This window comes from Castor canadensis, chromosome 1 (assembly GCF_047511655.1).
Source record: "Castor canadensis chromosome 1, mCasCan1.hap1v2, whole genome shotgun sequence".
Lineage (NCBI taxonomy): Eukaryota > Metazoa > Chordata > Mammalia > Rodentia > Castoridae > Castor > Castor canadensis.
Window position 1 is genome coordinate 192,169,523 of NC_133386.1, and position 25,054 is coordinate 192,194,576.

Here is a 25,054-nt window from a genome sequence, read left to right on the forward strand (position 1 = left end):
AATAATTCTATATGTAAGTTGATTTCTCCTTATCTGTTCATAGGATGAACAAATTTTCTCCTACACTCTGTTCAAAAGAGTTCATGTATCTTATATCCATTTGAAGAGGTTTATCTCCTAGGAAGGAACTGAGATTGTGTGTTTTTGACACAGATATCTGCTAGACTCACCAAAAGTCAGTGTTTTGTAATTATCTGGCTTTTGAGATGATTAGATTTGGTGGTATATACTTTACAGCTTTCCAAATCCTGTGAGGAAGTAGAATTTATGTAAGCCCCTTTATACCTTATCCAGTGGTATGATTTCAAATACGTCCTTTCTGGGTAGCTCCACTTCCACCATGCAATGTTTCTGAGGTTCTTGGTCTCCTCGTTGGTAAAGCAATGAAATCTCAGAATCAGTATAGTTTAACTTCTCTCAAGCACTCAGCTCCAAAATGATGTTCTTCTCACTTTCCTTTGTTCCCTCCCTCCTTTCTTTTTATTCTGTCTTTCTTCTTTTTCTCCTCACTAAAAAATTTGTCTTTGTGTTTTTTACTACACAGACTCAAAACTTGAAAATTCTTCATGACTCAATTAGTAAAACAGATTATCAAGTCTTGTCAAAATGACATTTCTAATATTTTAAATGTAAACATTTTCCTCTTTCTTTCTGCCATTTATTTAATGAGGCCATTCAATACTTCCTAAAGTACATTTAATGAGGCTGAATAGTGAGGCTGGAAAAGAAAAAAATAAGCCTCTTTTTTCATTTAATGAATAGCATGCTCAAAACAGGAACTCAACACTCAGGTAGCTTGCAATTGAATCCTTGTTAAATCCAGAGCTATGTGTATCACTGAACAAATTCCTTCACATTGGTGTGCTCCTGTTTCCTCATCTGTGATAAAAAGGAAATACTGCAATTGCTTCTAAAATATTTGGACATGGATATTTAGCCATGTTTTTGAAGTACTTACCTTTTTCTTCCAGATAATTCTCCTCAAAATATAATAAATAAAAGCAATCAACAAATGCTGGCAAGGATGTGGTGAAAAAGGAAACTTCAGAGATGATTGAGCAGAATGTAAAGTTGTCCAGCCACTGTAGAAATCAGGATGGAGATTCATCAAAAAAGCTAAAAATATACCTACCTTATGATCCTACTATATAATGCTTGGGCATATATCTGAAGAAGTATAGATCAACATATGAGGGAGAAACCTTCACATTCATATTTATTACATTCATATTTGAGCATTATTCACAATAGCCAAGTGATGATCAGCCTAGGTGCCAAACAACCAATGAATGGATAAAGAAAATGTGGTATATATACACAATGGAATATTACTTAGCAATAAAAAGGAGTAGAATTATATTGTTTGCAGGAAAATGGATGGAACTGACACTTGATCATATTGAGTGTCATAATTCAAGCTCTAATAAGCCAAATATCATAAAGTTTTGATATATGTGGAACTTGGATCAAAATGATAAAAATAACTTAAGGGTGTTCAATGGGAGGGGCAAGGTAAATGGAGAGAGCACCAGGGGCTGAAAAGAATTCAGGTATGTTACTTGTATATTCATGGATATCACATAAAGAAATGCACCAAATACTGTTTTTAAAATTGAGGATGGGGCAAAGAAGCTTGGTATAATATAATAGAGGGTAGAAATGCTCAAAATACACTGTAAGCATTATGTAATCTTCATGTGAAACCCCTTTATACTATTAATTAATCTTACATAAAAAAACAAAGTAAATATTAAGATATAGTAGTCCATGTAGTCTAACATTTTACACTGTGTTTTAACTCTGTGCCTCACTTTTGTTAGACAGACACTCTACCACTTGGGCCACTCCACTAGTCTTTTTCTGTGATGGTTTTTGTTTACATAGGGTCTGGTGAATTATTTGCCAGGGCTAGCTGTGAATTGCAATCCTTCTTATCTCTGCCTCCTGAGCAGCTATGATTACAAGGATGAGACAGTGGGGCCCTGCTTGACTTTCATAAAACAAAATGTTGTCTATAAGATAGTATGACATCTCTCAACCCAATTTTTTTGGTGATGAGTTTAAAATGTATATTCAAACCATTTGCAGATGGTTGAGCTCCTTTTGCATAATTGGTTAGGAAAGGTTAGAAACTGATGCATGAAAATTATATGATCTCAAATTCACAATTCAAGTATAATTCTTAAAAGGAACATTGTTCAATCACTTATGCTTTGAATGGATTGTTCTGGTGGATTCAAAGAAAAATAAGTTTAGTGAAAAACAAATGTTCATTGAAAGGAAAGTGAACTTATATTCTTTTCCAATAAACAAGTATTAGGATAAAGCTAAGTCAAATAGGATAAAAAAAGTAGACATTGATGGGAGTAGAAGTGCAGTAAGACTGTTTTCATTCTATTGGCTTGTTCCGTTGGCATATATTTTTGAGGCATGATAAAAATGCAAAATCATTTTGCATAAATAAAGATAGGCATGCCTGTGACTGAACAAGAACTACGATCAAAGGGTTTAGCATAAGAGAAATTCCAAAGGATGTTTAATTTTTCAAATCTTATGGTAGCCAAACATATTAGTGTGTGTGTGTGTGTATGTATGTATACACACAAATATATGTACACATATACACACATATACGTATAAACACACATGCATATTTACATAAATGCTTGTTCCATAACCAAGTTTTATTTGTTTTTCTGATTCTCCAGAACATGTTCGATGAGCATCAAATTATCATTTCACTACATTTCTGGTAGTTTCAGAATGGGTGCAGTTGATTTCTTTGATTAAAAAAGGTGAAGAAAGTATAAGAAAATTTATGAGGCAGAGATACACAGAAAGAGATGTATTCATAGCTTAGATATATGTCATCATGTGAGGACATGTTTTGGTGGAAAAGTAAGAATTGAGGATCCCTTAACAAGGATTCTAGAATGGGGAAATATCTCCATCACAAATGTTGACAATTTACTACAAAAAATGTGAAAATTCAATTTTTATTACACAATCTTGGGAAAATGACCACTACTTAAGGAAAGTTCAAATTAATCACAAGACTGAAACAATAATAACATTTATACAAAGTATATTAAATATGAATTGTTTTGAACAACATAGCACATAGGAATCACAATTTTTGAAAAATACTGTATGGGAGAGCTGACTAAAGCTTTATTTAAAAATATTTTAACACATATAGCACTGTTAACCAAAACAAGAATATTTTCCTCTCTGGTTTCTGACCATGCATATTTGCACTGACATCCAACATTTTTATACATTTCTAAAAACTTATTAATTATGAACAAAATTCTCTCCACAATTTTTTTATTGCCTCTTTTACATCTTTGTTCCTCAAACTATATATGATAGGATTTAGCATGGGAATCACAACAGCGTAAAATATTGATACTACCATGTCGTGGTTTGAAGCATAGCTAGAACTTGGTCTCATATAACTGAACAGAATGGTTCCATGATAAATGGGCACTCCAGTTAAGTGAGACCCACACATAGAGAAAACTTTTTGTCTTCCTTCATCAGAACGCATTCTCAGAATAGCCAATAGGATAAAGCCATAGGAGACCAGGACAATCAGGATAGTGACTACCTTAATAAAGCCCACCAAGTAGAAAAGTAGTAGTTCATTTGTGTGAGTATTGGAACAACAAATAGCAAGTAGGGGAGGGATATCACAGAACACATGCCTAATTTCATTGGATCCACAGAAGGATAGATTAAATGTGGATGCTGTGTGTACAGTAGCATGTAAAATGCCACCAACATAGGAAGCAATGATGAGTGGCACATAGACTCTAGGTGACATGCTCACTGAATACAGAAGAGGGTTGTAGATGGCTACATAGAGGTCATAAGCCATTGCAGCCAACAGAAAGCATTCTGTGGTACCTAAAGTAACAAAGAGAAGCATTTGTGTTGCACATCCAAGAAATGAAATAAATTTATTTTCTGCTAAGAAATCGATCAACATTTTTGGAGTGACAACTGTAGAATAGCAGGCATCCAAGAAAGATAAAACACTCAGAAAATAGTACATAGGGTTGTGGAGCCGAGAATCACCAGTGACTAGAACAACCAGTCCCAAATTCCCTAAGAGAGTGAAAAGATAGATGACAAGAAATAATAGAAACAAAAACACTTGAATACCAAAATCATCTGTGAATCCCCTCAAGATAAACATGGTGACTTCAGTCAGGTTCTTTAACCTAGTCTCATATATATCCAACTCTGATAACAATTGTTCCATTTCAGTTTTGATTACAGATTCCAAACTAAGTAGCTTCAGTAAACAGAGGTCTTTTAATTATATCTGCATTTGATTCTTAGGACATCTTAGCTTCCTTAATAATAATGAGATAGGCCATGATGAAGAATTTGATGGATCCAAGCATATGAATTTCTCTATAGAAGGGAAAGGAAGAAATAATTTCATTTACTTGGCCAATTTTATTGTGTTAACACATCCTGAAATTAAAGTGATTTTATATTCCCATTAATTGGGGGGATTTCCTATCTCTTCTTCCTATAGCATATTGTCCTAAAATTTATCAATATGCATGAATATATCGATACTTGAATAAAAAATGTTACAATGGAAAACACACATGATTAATGACCTTGATATATCACAAAGTACATGAAATACTTTTTACTAATGGATTACAATTTCCAAACTAGAAAAACCACACTTACCTCACAGGTAAATTAAAATGTGAAAAAGCATATCAAAATTCCTGAAAAGTGTTCTCATATAACAACAATAGATATGTTAGACTAACATCTCAACTTGATACATGAAGTGGCCATTTCAAATAAAACAATTTCATGTCTTCTCTTTTTGGCAACTGGCTTGTTCCACTAAAGAGAACCAGAGATTTTGTTGTGGAGACAGATGTGCCTTGCTTACAAACAAAAACAGTAAAATATTTTGTTTACAATTTTATTTCTACCCTGGTATGTATAATCTGGCTGCCAATTTTTAGGCCTGGTTACTTAATTAAATTACTGCCTATCGAATTTTAAGTTAATAACCATGAAAGACATTTCTCATTTATGCTTACCTACAAAGTCATTAGAGACATATCTCTGTTGAAAATAAGTCATGACTTTTCTTTTAATATGCTATTAGTTTTTATAAGAGTTTCTAAAAATACTATGAACTAAAAGTCATTGATAGTGGCTAATAAAATTATTAAAACTCTTGCTAAAAGAATAAAGTCACTAACTGGCCACTGGTTGCCCATGCCTGTGATCCTAGCTATTTGGGTGGCTGAGATCAGAAGGACTGTGGTTCAGGCCAGACTTTGTAAGCACATCTCAGACAATAGCTGGGTGTGGTGATACATGCCTCCCATCCTAATCCATGTGGAAGACAAAGATCAGGAGGATCACAGTTCCAGGCTGACTTGTGCAAAATGTGAGACTCTTATCTCCAAAATAACCATAGCAGAAAGGGCTGGATGTATGGCTCAGGCACTAGAATGCTTGCTTGCAAGTGTGAAGCCCTGAGTTTAAACCCTAGTACCTCCACAAAAGAAAAAAAATAGTCACTATATTTTACAAAATCAGCCTATAATTTCTGGACATACTTCCTGATATATCACTCTTTTTTCATTCAGTGAGTGTGAAGGAAGAAAACATATGACCGAAATTTAAAAGTGAAGAAAGAAGGAAAATAAAGTTAGAGTCACATGTATCTGACCTAAAAGCCCCTTTTATTAAAAAATAATTTATTGGGTACACTGAGCTGTATTGAGGAGAATTCTATATAGTGATTTTTTTCTTCCATATGTCATAGACTGAAAATATTTTTAAAGGATATTTTAAACTCTGCCATACATAGGAGCAAACTAAATTCAGTGATTACAAATGGTTGGTATTAATAATGCGAAACCTGATAAGTTTTGCCATCTTAAGATGAACATACTCCCAGAAGAGAATAAACTGATAAGATTTAGCTACTTTTGGAAAGAGAAGGAAGCCATGTAGTTATACTACCCTAAGAGTGTCTTCAAAATTGCATGCGAAAGATTTTTTTCTAATACACAGAATAGGTTCATAAATCTAGAAAAACAGAACCAAACAAAACAATCATTTATTTCTTAGAAAATTCAGAGCAACCTGCATAAATAAGGTAAAGTTTAATTTAAATACAGATAATTTACATATTAAACATGAGTACTCAGAACTTTATTAATGTATAATTTTGTATAATTTTGCTTGAATATTCAAGTTAATAAAATAGCTTCTAAAGACAAATTTATATAAATGTGCATTTAATGCGTTTTTGTTGGCTCAGAAAAATACTTGTTTAAATTATCCCTGTGCTTTGTCTTTTCTTTCCTACTTTCTTCTCTCTCATTCTCTTGCTTTCCCAGTCCCCCTCCCCACAAAAAGAATTTATATATATATTATATGTTATATTATATATATAATATACATTATATTATATATATTATATATTATATTATATATAATATACATTATATTATATATTATATATAATATACATTATATTATATATATATAATATTATATATATAATTGTTTACTAAAGATGGTCAGAGGCAAGTAGGAATTAGGAATAAATAAACACAGAGCAAAGAATAATTATGCAACAAATGTTCAAAGATTTACTAATAATCTATGAAGGGAATTCATTATAAAATGGATGCTGATCATCATGTACAAGAAAATGTCAGCTACATTACAACTCAAACTAATGTTTCTCTCAGTGTCTGATGTAAAGCAATTGTGGATAATTAAGAATATATTTGTCTCTCATCTTAAACAAAGTTAGCGAGACTCAGAAGGCCAAAAATCACATTTTCTGTCTCATATGCAGATAATAGACCCAAAACAAATGCAGTAATATTATTGGACATGGGTCACACACTAAGGGGAGAACGTGAAGGGGAGGAATAAGGAAAGGGAAGGAAATGTAAAACTTGGATGTGGTTGATGTGCCCACTGTATAGGAGTGAATATAGCAATCTTAAACTCCCAGACGCCAGTTTGGGAAGGGGACCAGGAAGTAGTGAAGGGGTCTGGTAGAGATGAACCAATGTGGGTTGCAATAATACACATGTGAATGGAAGCAATGATAGGAATCTCTCTGTATAGCTATCTTTATCTCAGATTAGCAAAAATGCTATTTCTTTCTTATTATCCCTTATGTTTTCTTTTCAACAAAATCTTAGAACAAGAGGGCAGAACAGGTTTTACTCAGAACTGGGTAGGGAGGGGGTCCTGGGGGGAGGGCATGGCAAATAATATATACACATGTCATGTGAGTACATGTAAAATGATAAAATAAAAAATAGAATATATTTGTCTGTAAACCATGATTCTAAAATCTCATACTCAACACCTGGTTAATATGAGTTTGGAAGCATTATTTCCTATTCTAAATAAAAGAATAAGATTAAACTTTTCAACTTCATGCGTATGGAGTAATCGTAGAATGCCATTTTATGAAAGGTGATAATATTTTAGTGAATGAAACATTTTATCATCTGTGAAGAGTGTGTACACATGAAACATGTCTTCCAAGTTTTATTCATGTAAAAATGGTAAAGATGTACAAAATGATTGTTTTACTAATACTTTGGACAATGAATGAATGTGCACAAAATTGGAAACATTTTTGTTTTTATGTTTTATATACATTTGCTATGTGACTATAAGTTTACAACTATTAAATAGTATCCCATTGAGAGTAAATCCAATGACTCTATATCACTACATGCCAAATTTAAAAAATGTATCTTTTTCATTTTTTCTGCCCAAAGATGTCATTAAAATAAAAGTATGTTTACTTAACTTCCTCTGATACTCTTGCCAATACAATTTTCTAGTTAATTTAATGTCTTTGATTTTGGATGTAAAACAAGAGGATGTTTTATGAATTGACATATAAATTACACCAAATCATGTCTCATTAGAGAATTTATCTACTTCCTGATGGGAACAATAGACATGACAGGGGAAATATCATATTTAGTTACTTTATCCAGCATACCTGTTAAACATATATTTCTATTAACTTATATTTAACAATTTCAGAGATGATTTATTTATGCCTACCTAATTTCCTTTAAAACAAATAGAGTAAAAATGCAAAGTTTATGTATAAAGAATTTTTAACTATTATATGATCAATACAGAAAACTAAAATTTAAAAAATCAATTTCTCAACTTTGCTGGTCAATCTTATTTCTCAACTTTTCATAACAATCCTATTGCAGACAATATACTTACGATACACAGTTCAAAGAAGTCACGGCATATTATTAAACCACTATAAGGGGCAATATATTGTGTGTAATTTTCATCTGTGATCTACATACCAAACTTCAAAATGCATCATATAACATATTTTGTACATAATAAAACTGAGGCCCACTGAGACATGTAATTTTATCAGGTCAAATTGTTGTTTAATAAAAACACAGAATTCAAACTTAAATTTCTCTTACTTCACCCCAATGTAATTTCTTCCTTACCATATTTCCAACTCACCATTAAAGCTGAAATTATGGAATAATTTCCCTGAAAAATTATATTAAACAGCATACCTCTTGATTTATAAAAACATAATAAGCATAATAAGGTATGGAATGTGAAAGAACTTTAGTTGCTTTCAAATTATCAACCAGTAAAATAAATTTAAGATTTGAATTACTACATAAGAAAACAAAACTAAAGAAAAATGAACCAAAAGTGAAATATAACCAATGGCTCATTTAAAGTTAATTTTATCCCTCATTATCTTAATGGCTATCTTTCATCAAAAACTTAAAGCACATTTCTAAGTTACAAATCTATCCATTAGCCAAAATGTCTAGGAACTCTTCATCTTTTTCCTTCTATGTTTCCACAATTTCTTTGAATTTGCAATTCAAAACTTTGAGCTTAATAGAATCTTGCCTGTTATATATATATATATGTAGGCATATATTTACTTTCAAATGCACTGCTATAACTTTTAAAATATTTTAAAAGTGAAGCAAAGTCCCTTCTCTTACCCATGAAAAAGAGCTTCTCACTCAGTTAAGAAATGCTATGTATACTACACAATTGGATTCTTCATCCTAACTCCTCAAACACCTGAGGTCCACAGGGAGTCCCCAGTGAGGAGAAATATTTTATTCTGCGAATGTGTCAAGATGATTGTGTCCTAATAAAAAAGTGAGTGGTTCCAGAATAATGAACTACAGGTTGAAAATGATTACCTAAAGTAACTTTGGATTTCAATTTTTTTAAAGATTCCTTAGTGAGAAAATTATAATTATACATGGCAGACTTTTTCTTAACTCTAATACTTTTTTTTATGGTATTAATTTTCTTTTTTTTATTGTTTTATTATTCATATGAGCATACAAATATAAGGCTTGGGTCATTTCTCCCCCTTGCCCCCAACCCCTCCCTTACCACCCACTCCACCCTCTCCCTCTCCCCCCAACCCCTCAATACCCAGCAAAACTATTTTGCCCTCATCTCTAATTTTGTTGAAGAGAGAGTATAAGCAATAATAGGAAGGAACAAGTGTTTTTTGCTGGTTGAGATAAGGATAGCGAAACAGGGATTTGACTTACATTAGTTTCCTGTGTGTGTGTGTTACCTTCTAGGTTAATTCTTTTTGATCTAACCTTTTCTCTAGTTCCTGGTCCCCTTTTCCTATTGGCCTCAGTTGCTTTTAAGGTATCTGCTTTAGTTTCTCTGCATTAAGGGGAACAAATGCTAGCTAATTTTTTAGGTGTCTTACCTATCCTCACACCTCCCTTGTGTGCTCTCACTTTTATTATGTGCTCAAAGTCCAATCCCCTTGTAGTGCTTGCCCTTGATCTAATGTCCACATATGAGGGAGAACATGCAATTTTTGGTCTTTTGGACCAGGCTAACCTCACTCAGAATGATGTTCTCCAATTCCATCCATTTACCCGTGAATGACAACATTTTGTTCTTCTTCATGGCTGCATAAAATTCCATTGTATATAGATACCACATTTTCTTAATCCATTCGTCAGTGGTGGGGCATCTTGGCTGTTTCCATAACTTGGCTATTGTGAATAGTGCCGCAATAAACATGGATGTGCAGGTGCCTCTGGAGTAACCTGTGTCACAGTCTTTTGGGTATATCCCCAAGAGTGGTATTGCTGGATCAAATGGTAGATCAATGTTTAGCTTTTTAAGTAGCCTCCAATTTTTTTTCGAGAGTGCTTGTATTAGTTTAAATTCCCACCAACAGTATAAGATGTTTCCTTTTTCCTTGCAACCATGCCAACACGGGTTGTTTGTGGTGTTGCTAATGATGGCTACTCTAACAGGGTGGGGTGGAATCTTAGTGTGGTTTTAATTTGCATTTCTTTTATGGCTAGAGATGGTGAGCATTTTTTCATGTGCTTTTTGGCCATTTGAATTTCTTTTTTTGAGAGAGTTCTGTTTAGTTCACTTGCCCATTTCTTTATTGGTTCACTAGTTTTGGGAGAATTTAGTTTTTTAAGTTCCCTATATATTCTGGTTATCAGTCCTTTGTCTGATGTGTAGCTGGCAAATATTTTCTCCCACTCTGTGGGGTGTTCTCTTCAGTTTAGAGACCATTTCTTTTGATGAACAGAAGCTTTTTAGTTTCATGAGGTCCCATTTATCTATGCTATCTCTTAGTTGCTGTGCTGCTGGGGTTTCTTTGAGAAAATTCTTACCCATACCTACTAACTCCAGAGTAGTTCCTACTCTTTCCTGTATCAACTTTAGAGTTTGGGGTCTGATGTTAAGATCCTTGATCCATTTTGAGTTGATATTGGTATAGGGTGATATACATGGATCCAGTTTCAGTTTTTTGCAGACTGCTAACCAGTTTTCCCAGCAGTTTTTGTTGAAGAGGATGCTATTTCTCCATCGTGTATTTTTAGCTCCTTTGTCAAAGACAAGTTGGTTATAGTTGTGTGGCTTCATATCTGGGTCCTCTATTCTGTTCCACTGGTCTTCATGTCTGTTTTTCTGCCAGTACCATGCTGTTTTTATCATTATTGCTTTGTAATATAGTTTGAAGTCAGGTATCATGACACCTCCAGCATTGTTCTTTTGACTGAGTATTGCCTTGGCTATTTGTAACCTCTTGTGTTTCCATATAAATTTAATGGTAGATTTTTCAATCCCTTTAATGAATGTCATTGGAATTTTGATGGGAATTGCATTAAACATGTAGATTACTTTTGGGAGTATAGACATTTTTACTATGTTGATTCTACCAATCCATGAGCATGGGAGCTCTCTCTACTTTCTATAGTCTTCCTCAATCTCTTTTTTCAGAAGTTTATAATTTTCCTTGTAGAGGTCATTCACATCTTTTGTTAGGTTTACACCTAGGTATTTGATTTAATTAAAAACACAATATCTCATTCCATACATAGCATACAATATTTTCAAGAATTCATTAAAATTGTATGGGAAAATATATATAAATATGCACTTCACTAAAAAACAGAGAAAACAAACATGTGAAATTATAACCAATGTCATTTTTTAAATTTTAGTTTTTCTTTTATATATTTACTTACATGTGTAAATGTTGATTGGGCCACAAACCCCCTCCCCTCCACCCCTGTGCTTCCAGGCAGAACCTACCTGTTCCACCCTCTTATTCTACAATTTTGTTTGAGAGAAAACATAAGAAATAAAAAAGATGTAGCATTTTTGCTACTTTGAGGTAAAGATAGCAATATGGAGAGATTCCTAGAAATGTTTCCATGCACATGTGTATTACAATCCACATTGGTTCATCTCTGCCAAATCTCTTCACTACTTCCTGGTCCCCTTCCCATAGTGGCCTCTGCCTCTTTAAGATTATTTTCTCTCTACAGTGAGCACATCAGCCACATTCCAGTTTCAGGTTTTCTTCCCTTTCTATTACTCCTTTGAATGTTCTCAGCTTAGTGTGTGACCCATGTCCAATAATGTTACTGCACTTCTTTTAGGTTTATAATCCATGTATGAGGGAGAACATGCTATTTTTGGCCTTCTGAGCCTGACTAATGTGGCTTAAGATGATGTTCTCTAGTTCTACCCATTTATTTGCAAATAACAAAATTTCATTCTAAATTGTCAAAGTATCTCTACTTGCAGATGACATGATCCTATACATCAAAGACTCAAAAGAAACTCTACCTACCCCAAAACTCCTAGACACCATAAACAACTTCAGTGATGTAGCCAGATATGAAATCACCTTAGAAAAAAGGAAAAAACAAAAACAAAGACAAACTTTACACCTTAGAAACATGTATACCCTTTCTATACACCAACAATGAACAAATTGAGAAAGAATATAGGAAAAAAATTCCATTTACAATAGCCACAAAAAAAATCAAATACTTAGGAATAAACCTAATAAAGGATGTAAATGACCTCTACAAGGAGAACTACAAACCACTGAAGAAAACAGGAGAACACTACAGAAGGTAGAAAGATCTCCATGCTTACGGATTGGCAAAATCAACAGTAAAAATGGCTTTACTTCCAAAAGCAATTTGCATGTTCAATGCAATTCCCACAAAATCCCAACGGCATTCATTAAAGAGATTGAAAAATCTACCTTAAAGTTCATTTGGAAACACAAAAGAACACTTATAGCCAAGGCAATACTGAGCAAAAAGAGCAATGCTGAAGGTATCAGAATATCCAACTTCAAACCATAGTAATAAAAACAGCATTGTACTGGCACAAAACCAGATATGAACACCAGTGAAGTCAGATTTGAATCCATACAACTATGCCCATCTTATTTTTGACAAAGGCTCCAAAAACATACAATGGTGAAAAGACAGCCTCTTCAACAAATGTTGCTGGGAAAAATAGTTATCTCCCTGCAGAAAACTGAAACTATATCCCTCCTGTCACCCTGAACTAGTATCAACTCAAAGTGGATTAAGGACCTTAGTATCAGACTTGAAAACTTGCAGTTAGTACAGAAAAGAGCAAGGAATAGTCTGGAAGCAATAGGTATAAGTAAGGACTTACTAAGTAGAACTCTGGCAGCCCAGCAACTAAGAGAAAGGATGAACAAATGGGACTACATGAAATTAAAAAGTTTCTGCACAACAAAAGAAATGGTCTCTAAACTGAAGAGACCACCCATAGAGTGGGAGAAAATATTTGCTAGCTAAACATCAAAGGACTGATAACCAGAATATAAAATGAGCTCAAAGAACTAAACTCTCCAAAAATTAATGAACCAGTGAAGAAGTGGGCAACTGAACTAAACAGAACTTTTTCAATGGAAGAAATCCAAATGGACAAAAAACACATGAAAAAATGCTCATCATCCCTGGCCATAAAAGAAATGCAAATCAAAACTACACTAACATTCCACCTCACACCTGTTGGAATATCTGTCATCAAGAACACAACTACCAACAAACGTTAGCGAGGATACAGGGAAAAAAGAGCCCTCATATACTGCTGGTGGTAATGTAAGCTAGTACAACCATTTTGGAAAACAATGTGGAGGATTCTTTAAAAAACTAAATACAGATTGGCTAAATGATCCAGCAATACCACTCCTAGGGATATTCTCAAAGGAATGTGACTCAGGTTATAACCAATCTCACTTAAAATTAATTTATTGAGGTCAAATTCCTTTGCCCTAAAATTATCTAATTTAAAGGGAATGAATTAGTGGCTACTGCTAAATTCATAATATAACAGTTTCATCTAGTTTTATCAATGAAGGAAGAAATTAAAACAGCCAGGATTCAGACTTCCATTTTTATTTCACTTCAGATGCTTCTTTAGTTTTATAATGGCTATAGGTGTTTTTGACATTCTCTTTAAAATAATTTAATATTAAAGATTAATAAATATTTTAAAACCTTTCCACCACTACAAATATCCATTACCTCATTTTTTTCCCAGTCCTCATTTCCTTTTCATCTTTTCTTTGAATCTACATATTTTCTGTTGTGGAAATTTCTTGTAAAAGACTTATAGTCAAGGTGACTATGCAATTAGGATGTATTCAAGATTCCTGCTTTGTAACATATATAGTCTTGCTGTGCTGAGACAATGAGACAGAGGAAATAGCAGGAGGCAGATATGAGAAATAAGGTTTATCAGAATGTACTAATAGGGATCCTAACAGAGGATAAATACTTCCCAATAGGAAGATAACATGAGGAGTAGCTAGGAGATCATAGCATGACTCTGGAGGTCAAAAGCCTAATGGTGTCCAGCTGGAGAAGGAACATTTGTTCTCTGTACAGTTCTCACAAAAAGTTCCAGCAGTGCCATAAAAGTCCAGTGGTGACAGGCTCTCCAGGAAACTCACTCACCAGGGTGTCCAGTGGCAGAAGGCTGCACCAGGAGCACTGGTCTTCTCCATGATGCTCCCTTTCTATTGCCCTATTTAACACTGGGACAGAGATTTTGTAGGTCAGGCTGCAGAAGCTGTGACATCATTAGCTCATTTTTCCCTTGTATGACCAGCATTATAAAGAGTAGCCAATACAGTGTATGACCAGAATTTAGATCAGCTCTACAGAGAATGCTTGCCTTATCTAGACATTCCAGTCCTGGACCACTCTCATTGCTTCTTAGCCACACTTCATGTAAGCTGGATCATGTAGTATTTGTCCTGTGACTGATTTATTTCGTTTAGCATCAGTTCTCCAGGTTCACCCTTGTCATTTCATATGCAGAATATCATTTTTTAAGGCTGAGTAATATTCTGGTGTTTATTTTTTAACCACCTTTTTTTTTATGAGTGTAGAGAATGTGGAAAATCCTTTATTTTTTATTTTTTTATTGTTTTATTATTCATATGTGCATACAAGGCTTGGGTCATTTCTCCCCCCACCCCCACCCCCTCCCTTACCACCCACTCCACACCCTCCTCTCCCTCCCACTCCCTCAATACCCAGCAGAAACTATTTTGCCTTTGTCTCTAATTTTGTTGAAGAGAGAGTATAAGCAATAATAAGAATATCTGCTGGTTGAGATAAGGAAAAGGGGACCAGGAACTAGAGAAAAGGTTAGATAAAAAAGAATTAACCTAGAAGGTAACACACATGCACAGGAAATTAATGTGAGTCAAATCCCTGTTTGGCTATCCTTAGCTCAACTACATTTTGTTTAAACATTCATTCAGTAATAGATGTTTAGTTTGCTTCCGAATTTTTTTTATTTCAATTTATGCCACAGTGGACCTGAGGAAACTAACAACTCTTTGAAATCCCAACACCAATATTTTGAATGAAATCCAGAAGCGGGTTTACTGTTTCCTGCAATAAATAAAGTCAAAGTTGAATACAAATCGTCCTTGACAATTAGTGAACAATCTCCAGGCATTTCATTTAGCATTCAAATGCTTTAGGGATAACCAACAAATTTCTTGTCAACTCCTCAGGGAGTATCTCAAAAGTTAAATAAAATATATAAATTGTCCTCAAACAACCAATGCTAAGAAACACATGGAAGAATCAAGAAAGAGCTTTCATTACAGGTGACAAAGACAGACGTTTTCAGATAGGGTCATAAGGCCGGACCAGCTGTAACACCTCTCTCCTTTTTTTCATAGTAATTTTTGCATATTTTTCTCCTCAGGTGATAGGATAAATGATCATAAGCACCTTTGAAACACTACCTTGTATATGTGCTTAGAAAATTTTGTGTATACATATGATTTTATATCTAAAAGAAGATAAAATGAGTGAAGATGAAGAATAAGTAGAATGGCATGGATACATTTTTGGAGACAGTAATTGCAACAGAACCCACTGTCTCACTTTCATACCCTTCCAAACACTTAGGGATTCATGCATTGTAGGCTTTCATGTGACCCTCTCATTTATCATTGAAATAAATGTATGAGTGAGATTTAATACAGATCTCTGATAAGAAAAAAGGAGTTTGCATTTCACATTGAGATATTAAAGGTTTATGGCTGTTATTTTTTTTCCCTGAATGTCAGAAGACTACTGAGTACCCAGTTTTATGGTGATGGTAAAATGTTCTTCATTTAACAGTGGGATCTGAGTAAATTTTTCTAGAGTATAGGTTTAAAAGTAAAAGAGTATTCAGTAATTATATTACAGTATGCAAAAAGAAATTTGTTGAACTTTAAAACTGGTGAGAGGAAACAACTTTCTTTCTTTACCTTACAGTAACTTTGGTACTAATTTTTATATGCACTTTATTCTGTACTATTTCATGATTACAAGCCAAACCAAACCAAAATAACAACAAAGAAGATTTAGATTCTTCTGATTGAAATTACTGAAGATATTTATGTAATTTTATAAGCTGATATATTTTGTTATATTTAGTAGAAAAAGATGTTTGAATGTGGCAGGGCAGGATATCAAGTAGCAACAGTGATGCAAACAACATGGCATATGACTTAAGTGCAATTTACAAGTGATTAGCTTCATATATAATATTGTATAATTATTTGTTTGCAGCTCACACAGAGATTCTGGTACTGCAATTTCCATAATAAAGTTTTCCATTTCTATTTTTTTTAATTTTAAGACAATTGGTGACCACAATTTTTTCACATCATAGTAATTATCTTATCTTTAGATTCTGTGTTATGTTTTTTAATCTCTGGAGCATAAGAAATATCCAGGTATGTTTTATTTGATTGCACACTTCTTTGCAGAATGTGCTGCATCATATTTGGAAAAATTTCTTGTGGCATACTGCACAGACGATTCCAAAAACACATCTAAGGATCCAGATGTTTATCATTCTTTGTGTATTGTATTTTTGTCTGAGATATTGTGTGCCATGGTACCACTGTGCTAAAATGCACCATAATAAATGTTTTTAAAATGTAGAATTATAAAATAGAAATGTCCCAATTTTTCTCTTTTGAATATAGCATCCATTGCTTTATCTATAAGGATATTTGTGAATCTTCATTGAATAAATGCAATGCCAGAGACCTCCGTTTCTCCTAATTTGCTCAGATTTCTTCATGCCCGATCAGGTTCAGCCACGATAAAGGGTATCTGATTGGCTAATTTTGATTAAGATGAAAATGCACATGTAGGGTGAATAATATTTTTATTAAATATGTGCCAAGATAACTCATGTGAAAATGTATTCAAATACTTACTGACAATAAAATATAAGTAATCCAGAGCAATATCATGTTCTTAGCTAGCCAGCCATGGAGTGGAAAACAAGGTAAAGTTGAAATTGAATTCATCACATTTATTATAACTTATTTCACATATTTTTCATCTATTCATTATTTTATCCCCCAGAAAAAGTTAGGACTCTGTGCAGGAGAATGAAAACTGCTTTCAGGTAAGTTATTATCAACACTTACAAATAAAACAAAAGCAAGATAAATATGTACATGATCATTGAGAACAGTTCCCAGATATCATAGAAACATTGAACTACTTAATCATCCTTCATCCTTCCCAACAACACTGCAAGAGCATGTTTGTTTTAGATATGAAAATAAAGATTTTTTGATAAATTATTTGCCAAAAATAGATTTGTAAACACTAAATTCATATATAGAACAGATGACATACATATATTTCCGGTTTTTTTCTTCCTGTAAAAATGAATTCCAGTGTGATCAATTATATTTTTCCATTTATACATCAGGCTAACTTCTACTAAGTGTTTTAGAATTCCTAGTTCTCTTATTTGTGATTTTATACAGGACTATATTTTAAATAATGGAATTTCACGTACTTTAGGATATGTCCTTAAAATTCTTCTTAATTAATTTAAATATCCATTATATCAATCTATTAAATGAACTTGACAAATAACACTATAAAACTGTTGTCATGTGAATGAGAAATGGAAAACTTAAGAGGAGTACAATAATTAGACTGTTCTCTGAAAAATAATAAATAAGGTTTACATTTATTTTTATTCTTATATCTGTACATATCTATATGTCTGTCTATCTGCATGGTTATTTATTTTTTTCTCTCTACCTATCTTTCTATCTATCTACTTATCTACTGGGGTTTCTCAACCTTGGAACTATTGGTATTTGAGCTAGAATTCTTTGGGGCTGTAATAAGATATAGCAGTAATGTTGAGCATTGTAATTGGACTTTAGCCATTAGCTGACAGAGGCATCCCTCCTCCGGCATGGGAAATAAAGTAACTTTGCACAGCATAGTTTGTTTTGTGAGTAAAATTGCCTTTATTTAAAACCACTGATCTTTATCAGTATTAATCTGTATGTTTATCACTTTGTCAAAGATACATTCATTTATTATCAAGTATTTTAATGTTGGAAGTTTGTATGTCTCTTATTTAAACCAGCATTCCATAAGAAATGTCCCTGCGGTGATGATATGTGAAATCTATTCACTATGATAATGTCTTTATCAAGCATAGGTTTTCTGATAAACCAGGATGGAGAAGCACAATCTCACAGCGGTGAGTGAATTCATTCTGATGGGCATCACAGGTCGTCCTGAGCTGCAGGCACCATTATTTGTTTTTTTCCTTATCCTCTATATGATCTCAGTGGTGGACAACTTGGGCATGATCATCCTCACCATGGTGGACTCCACGCTACAGACCCCAATGTACTTTTTTCTCAGACACCTGGCTCTCACAGATCTTGGTTATTCTACAGCTGTGGGACCCAAAATGTTGTTGAATTTTGTTGTAGATCAAAATACAATCTCCTATTGTTTTTGTGCTACACAGCTATCTTTCTTTCTTGTGTTCATTGGTAGTGAGCTTTTTATTCTGTCTGCAATGTCCTACGACCGCTATGTGGCCATCTGTAACCCATTGCTCTACACAGTCATCATGTCACAAAAATTATGTTGGTTACTGATGGCAACCCCTTATCTCTACTGCACGTTTATTTCTCTACTGATCACTGTAAAGATTTTCACTTTACCCTTCTGTGGCAACAATGTCATCAATCATTTTTTTTGTGACTGTCTCCCCTTGATATCCTTGCTCTGCTCTAACACTAAGGAAATCGAATTTATCATTATGATTTTTGCAGCATTTGATCTGATTGTCTCTCTTCTGATAGTTCTTGTATCCTACTTGCTCATCTTTATAGCTATTCTCAGGATGAACTCTGCAGAGGACAGACACAAGGCTTTCTCTAACTGTGGGTCTCACCTGACTGTGGTTATTGTCTTCTATGGGACGTTGATATCTATGTATGTGCAGCCCCAGTCCAGTCACTCCACTGATACTGATAAAGTGTCCTCCATATTTTATACCCTGATAATTCCAATGTTGAATCCCTTGAGCTATAGCTTAAGAAACAAAGATGTAAAATATGCTCTAAAAAGGACATGGGAAAATAAATGCAACATTTTTTCTTAAAGGTTACATACTCTATGAGTCCCACAAATCAGAACTGGATATGAACTTGGGTTCTTAAAAATGTATAACAAACACAACTTGAATCCATACATATTTAAACATCAGACTTCATTGTACTAGTCAAAGTTCTAAATGTCAGGAGTACTTTGTGAACAAAACAGTAAAAGACTTTGCCTTCCTTGAGAGGAAGTGACTGTTTATAGTATAATAATAGAGGAAATTCTCTAATACAGAAAATTATGTCAGGATATAAAGACCAGTAGACCAGGTAGCAGAGTTGTATACTATGTGTCGGTGAGGAATAGTCTATATGATACAAGTATGAAATATTTTTGTGGGTTTTTTTTAGTATTACAATAATCTTTCCAGTTTCCATGTATGCATTTCTGTATGTGACTGTGGGTTCGTGCAAATACAATCATTCTGTTTTATGCTTCCTCACCTCTGTGGGTTGTGTTAAAATCAAACTTCATTGTGGAATCATGAGGCTCATTGCAGCACAATATTTGAATAAATCAGTCTATCAGTGAACTCAAATTCTCATATTCTACACTGAAATCTTAGGCTCCTCTTTTCTCACGAGTGCCCTTACTTTCACTTGAGCCCAAGAGACTCTACTAACTCAACATATTTTGCTATTCAGCAGCCCAAAGCTTCAGCACAGCATCTAATTTTATTTAACTCAATGAATATGTGAATATGAATAAGTACAACAATTAAGTTATACTTCTTGGCTTCTGCCACAGAAGCTTCCAGTGTTTTCACTTTTTTACTTGGTTGGTTTCCTTCCTGTTTTGATCATGATTCCTTAATGCCACTTTTTGTCTTGCTTAAAAGTCAAAATCTACTTGCTGCCTCATTCCTGCAAAAAATGCTTGTTCTATGGTATAATAGTTCTATATTTATTCCTTATTATGGCTGACATTACATATATTCATTCAATATGACAGTTTACTACTTTTTGATAAGCATCCATTTTTTGATGGCATAGAATTGACAATCCAACCTGGAGGAAGCAAGTACAGATACTGCCATGATTTTAACTGCAGTGTGTTCCTAATGAGGGTGGCTTGTAGTATGCACTGATGCATGAACTTCTCATGTACTTCATGTATACACCTGCCTAAAACTTTAATTTTTTTCATTATTTTCATTATTCACCATTCATGCCATTTTATTTACATCATTGAGGGACTGATTGTTTATTTATAACAGTAAGATGCTATGAAATTATCCTTATAGGCAATCAAAATGAGTAAAAATTATTCCTTGGAAATAATAAAAACATGTAGATGTCATGTGATAATGAATGTGAGGATAACTGTAAATAAATGGTGTGTGTACTTGGTTTTTATGGTGAAATTGCAGAGCAAAGTTTCAGTGTTTGTTTACATGCAATACTATTTTACTTTCTAAAAATACATTTGGGATAAAAACAGCAAGATATTAATATTACAAACCTGTTTTCCATTGAGTTTGTATGCTATCATGCTTGTTTTTGTATATGTTTATCTTTAGATCTACCTTCCATGTATGAGAGAAAGCATGTCTTTTGTGTTTCTGATCCTGGCTTGCTTCATTTAGCATGATGTCCTCCAGTTGCATTCATTTCCCTTCAAACCACACGTCATTATTCCTTATGGCTGAGTAATACCTCATTGTTATATTTACTCTATGGAACTCGGGGAAAGAGGGAAAGGAAAAGGGGATGATAGAGCATCAGTATTATCATAAAATACAAGACATGAAAGTAGAGGATATAAGGATGTGTATCGAAAGCTGTTGAAAAATGGGGGCTGGGAGGTAAAGGGGTAAGGGAGAGTAATGGAGGGGTTGAAGTAATGTATACTCATAGTGGTTATACATTAAGACATCCCTTTGAACATCAACTTAAATATTAATAATAAAAAACAGAATGGTAAATAAGTACAGTAGGGGGGTTACTAGTGGGAAGGGGGAGGGTGAATGAAGGAGATTAGGGTGATTGTATATGGTAGATGGACTTAAAATACTTATATGAAACATAACTAAGAAACCTCTTACAACTGCTTGAAGTGGAACAGAGAGCAGGTAGAGGAGGGGAGAGGATGGGGGAAAAGTAACTAATGTTCAATGTAAGTCTAATCAGAATTGTCACTATGAATCCCTCTGTATAATGAATACATCTTAACAAAAAATTCTGAATTCTCCTACAAGAAAGAAATGTCTTGTTCTGGTTTGGAATATGAAAATTGGGGGAAAATGTTAGTAAAGAATCAGAAGCAGATCTTCCAAAAATATCAAGAATTTTATCTTTTCTGTAATGTTTTCTTTTCTGTAAAAGAGAGCTGTGAAAAAGCAGTAAGTTTGCCCACTGTTGGGCATAGGAAGTTACAGTGGTACCTAGGCTAAGTATGATGATGTAAAGTGCTGTTTATGTCTCTCCCTCGCTGCCTGTGAGGCCACATTCATGTTTCTTAGCCTCTGGAATAGAGATAATGATAGTACTTATTTTATATAGCTCTTGTGTTCATTTGTGGGCTAGTGAATGTATCTAACACAAAGCCTGGCACATATTTCACTTAAACTATTATATTTAAGCAGCTATTAAAAATAAACAATATTCATTGGTATAATTATTAGGCATAAAACTTATACCTTTCCTATACTGGAGTTAGACTTTTTACATTACCTGCATAGTGCCTTTACCAACATTTCAAAAATAATGTTTGTCCTAGGATTTCCTTTCTCAAGCTTTAGATATGTCCTCTGAGAAGGTGCCCATCGCACCAGCCACACTGGAGATCAATGTAAATGCTAAGGTAAGGTCCACAAGGGCTGAGCATGACTATGATGATCACTGAGCTCCTTGATACAGAGCTGTTAATATATTTCCCAGAGCTGGATGGAGGCCTATTCTCTTCTTTAAATACACAAATTTAATAATGATCATTTATAAACCTTAGCCATTCATATCATAGACTTGCAAACAAGATGACTGCCCTGGGTGTGTATTCTTGTTTGTTTCTATGTTTCTGTGTTTATATACAGATGTATATGCTTCAGCATGTAAAAAATTAATTCTTAACCACAACTGAATATCAGCAAGTTTCATGTATTAAAATGGAAAAATAACACCTGTTAAAACAATCTCAAGAATGGGAGAGGAGGGATAAAAGAGAATGATGGGGATGAGTTTAACTAAGACATATTGTCTGCATTTTTGCAAATGTCACAATGTACCACCTGTCCAAATCTAATATGATAATAAAATTTAAAGAACACCTCAATCTCAAAAACAATGATGAGTATGATAAAAAGTAAGTTTGATAGACACATGCATAATGATTTTAAACTCTGGGCAATGAAAATGATCATAAATGCAATAAAAGAAATAATCTACAACCTTGATAAATTAGGTACTATTGTTTATTTATGAAAATAATAATTAATAAGCCTACAATAAATGGAAAGAATGAACAAAGTATATATACAGGAAAATTACAAATATGTGATCGCATGTTCACACCCTTTAATAATAATCTGAAAATTATAAATGTGAATTTATTTTTCAAAACCTTCCTACAATGTTATAAAGTAAAGCTGACAGTACTTTAAAAGAATAGGGCTACAAAGTAATGGTAAAGAGATAAGGTCAAGGAAATATTCCCAGTTTTCATGAAACAGTGTAAAAGTATTAGCCATATCACAAGCAATTTATGAACATTAAATAAGCTTATATAGCTTGAAATATGGATGAAGGACTCATATCTAAATGGATTGACATGGAATAATTTAAAAATATGTCTGGCTGAAAAATATTTGTGGAATAAGACAGCAAGCATTTAAATATAATTTTAAATTTTAAACATTTGAAAACTATACTGTATATTGTTAATAAAGACATAAATATATTTAACAATGATAACATCCAACTAAATAACAAGTGGTAGTTAGGGCTTAATTCTTAAAGAAGATAATGTGTTACTATCAGACTTAAAGAAAAAAGATATTATTTTATACATAAGTAATCAAAAAATAAGCTGACTTAATAAAGGCAATATTAATCCAATGAAATTTTTATTATGAAAAAAAGTGTTACTTAATACAAGAATACAAGTAGTCTCCCTCCTTAAATGCTAGTATAGAATTCCATCTACTGTGCCATGCCAACAATTAAAGATTAGCTATTAATTTCCAAAGTCAGAAATTAACAAAGTAATATATTCTACATTTAAAACAAGAGATAAAATTGCAAATGATTATCCACCTAAAATATTTTAAATATTATAAGGCACAAATAGGTTTCTTTTAAAATATAGTCCCTGATTGGCAAATATTAAGCATGGTAGTATTATTGAATTAAAGGAACTAGAGTAGGAAAAATCATAATGAGTAGTTATTATTTCCCTATGCCTTGATCATATCCTAGTTGCTACCTGTATTGCATGTTTTCCAAGATATGTTATCAGACAGTCCAAATTCTAATTTCAGCTTGCTCATTACTTCTGCCTAGATTTGCTTAAATAATTAATACCTTTATTCAAACTAAAAATACATTATAGTAGGGCTATAGTAAGACTTTACTTCTGTCTCAATAAATAGCATTAATGTAAGTGGATAAAATGCTCCAATTAAAATAGATATGCTAACTGAATGGATAGAAATGACAACTATGTATTACAAAAACATCACTTATATCTAAGGAAATGCATAGGTTGACTTTGAAAGATTGAAATAAGAATATTACATGCAAGAGGAATCCATAAGAAACCAGGGAATGCTGTACCTACATCAGATATTGTAGATTTTAAATGAAAAGCAATCAAAACAGACAAGGAAGTTCAGTATAGTAAAATAAAGGGGTAATTCGGCAAGAGGAAAGAGCAACACTGTATATATGTGCACCCACACTTGAAGCAACCAAGTGTTAAATATTAATAGGTCAAAAGGGAGAAGTGGAAGCTAATATAATAATAATATGGGAATTGAACACAGTCACTTTTAGTAAGGGACAGATCATCCGGACTGAAAAATATAAAAGAATCATCAGTCAAATTTCACCTATACTGAGTGAATGGAGCAAATCTAGAGAACATTCCGTCCAACAATTGCAGAATACGTGCACTCTCATCAGCATATTTGAAATTTTAAAAAAGAAAGAGACATTGGAAATGACACCACAAAAATGCAAAGGGTTTTAGAGATAATTATGAAAAACTGTACATCAGCATGTATGATAACTTAGAATAGATGGAAAAAATCCCTGGATGAATAAACGTTATCAAAATTGAATCACAAAGAATCAGAAAACCAGAACAGATCAATAGCAAGCAGAAATTTGAATGACCAGATGTATCCTTTCAGAGTTCTATTAAACATTTAAAGAAAAAATAATACTATTTTTAAATAATGCGAGAAATGGATGGAAGAATTTTTTTTCAAACACATTCTATCAAAACCAAATAAGAGCATAATTAAAAGAAAAGTGCTGAAGTACTGGCCAACAAACAGCATCAACATTGATGACAAAATCCTTAACAAAATACTTGAAACCCAAGCATAATAGCATGTTAAAAAGATTATTCACTATCAAAACAAAAGCAGGGCACATTTCATCTAGGATGGTTCAATATAAGCAAATCAAGAAATTTAATATGTCATATCAACAAAATGAAGCAGAAAAATATTTTCAACAGATCCATAAAATTCTTTTCAT

At 33.3% G+C, this 25,054-nt stretch overlaps 2 protein-coding genes across 2 annotated transcripts; one reads left to right on the plus strand and one right to left on the minus strand.

Moving 5' to 3' along the window:
- Window positions 1–3,298: 3,298 nt before the first annotated feature.
- LOC109676758 (olfactory receptor 5T3-like) lies at window positions 3,299–4,267 on the minus strand. The gene has a single exon (XM_020153036.2). It carries the CDS (start codon window positions 4,265–4,267, stop codon window positions 3,299–3,301), a length of 969 nt encoding a protein of 322 aa, XP_020008625.2.
- Window positions 4,268–18,414: 14,147 nt separating this feature from the next.
- On the plus strand, window positions 18,415–19,356 carry LOC141421726 (olfactory receptor 8K3-like). The gene has a single exon (XM_074069135.1). It carries the CDS (start codon window positions 18,415–18,417, stop codon window positions 19,354–19,356), a length of 942 nt encoding a protein of 313 aa, XP_073925236.1.
- Window positions 19,357–25,054: the final 5,698 nt, after the last annotated feature.

What these genes read in the sequence shown, in the direction of transcription:
- LOC109676758 (XM_020153036.2), bottom strand. Translation starts at nt 4,267, where the DNA reads ATGGAACAATTGTTATCAGAGTTGGATATATATGAGACTAGGTTAAAG.
- LOC141421726 (XM_074069135.1), top strand. Translation starts at nt 18,415, where the DNA reads ATGGAGAAGCACAATCTCACAGCGGTGAGTGAATTCATTCTGATGGGC.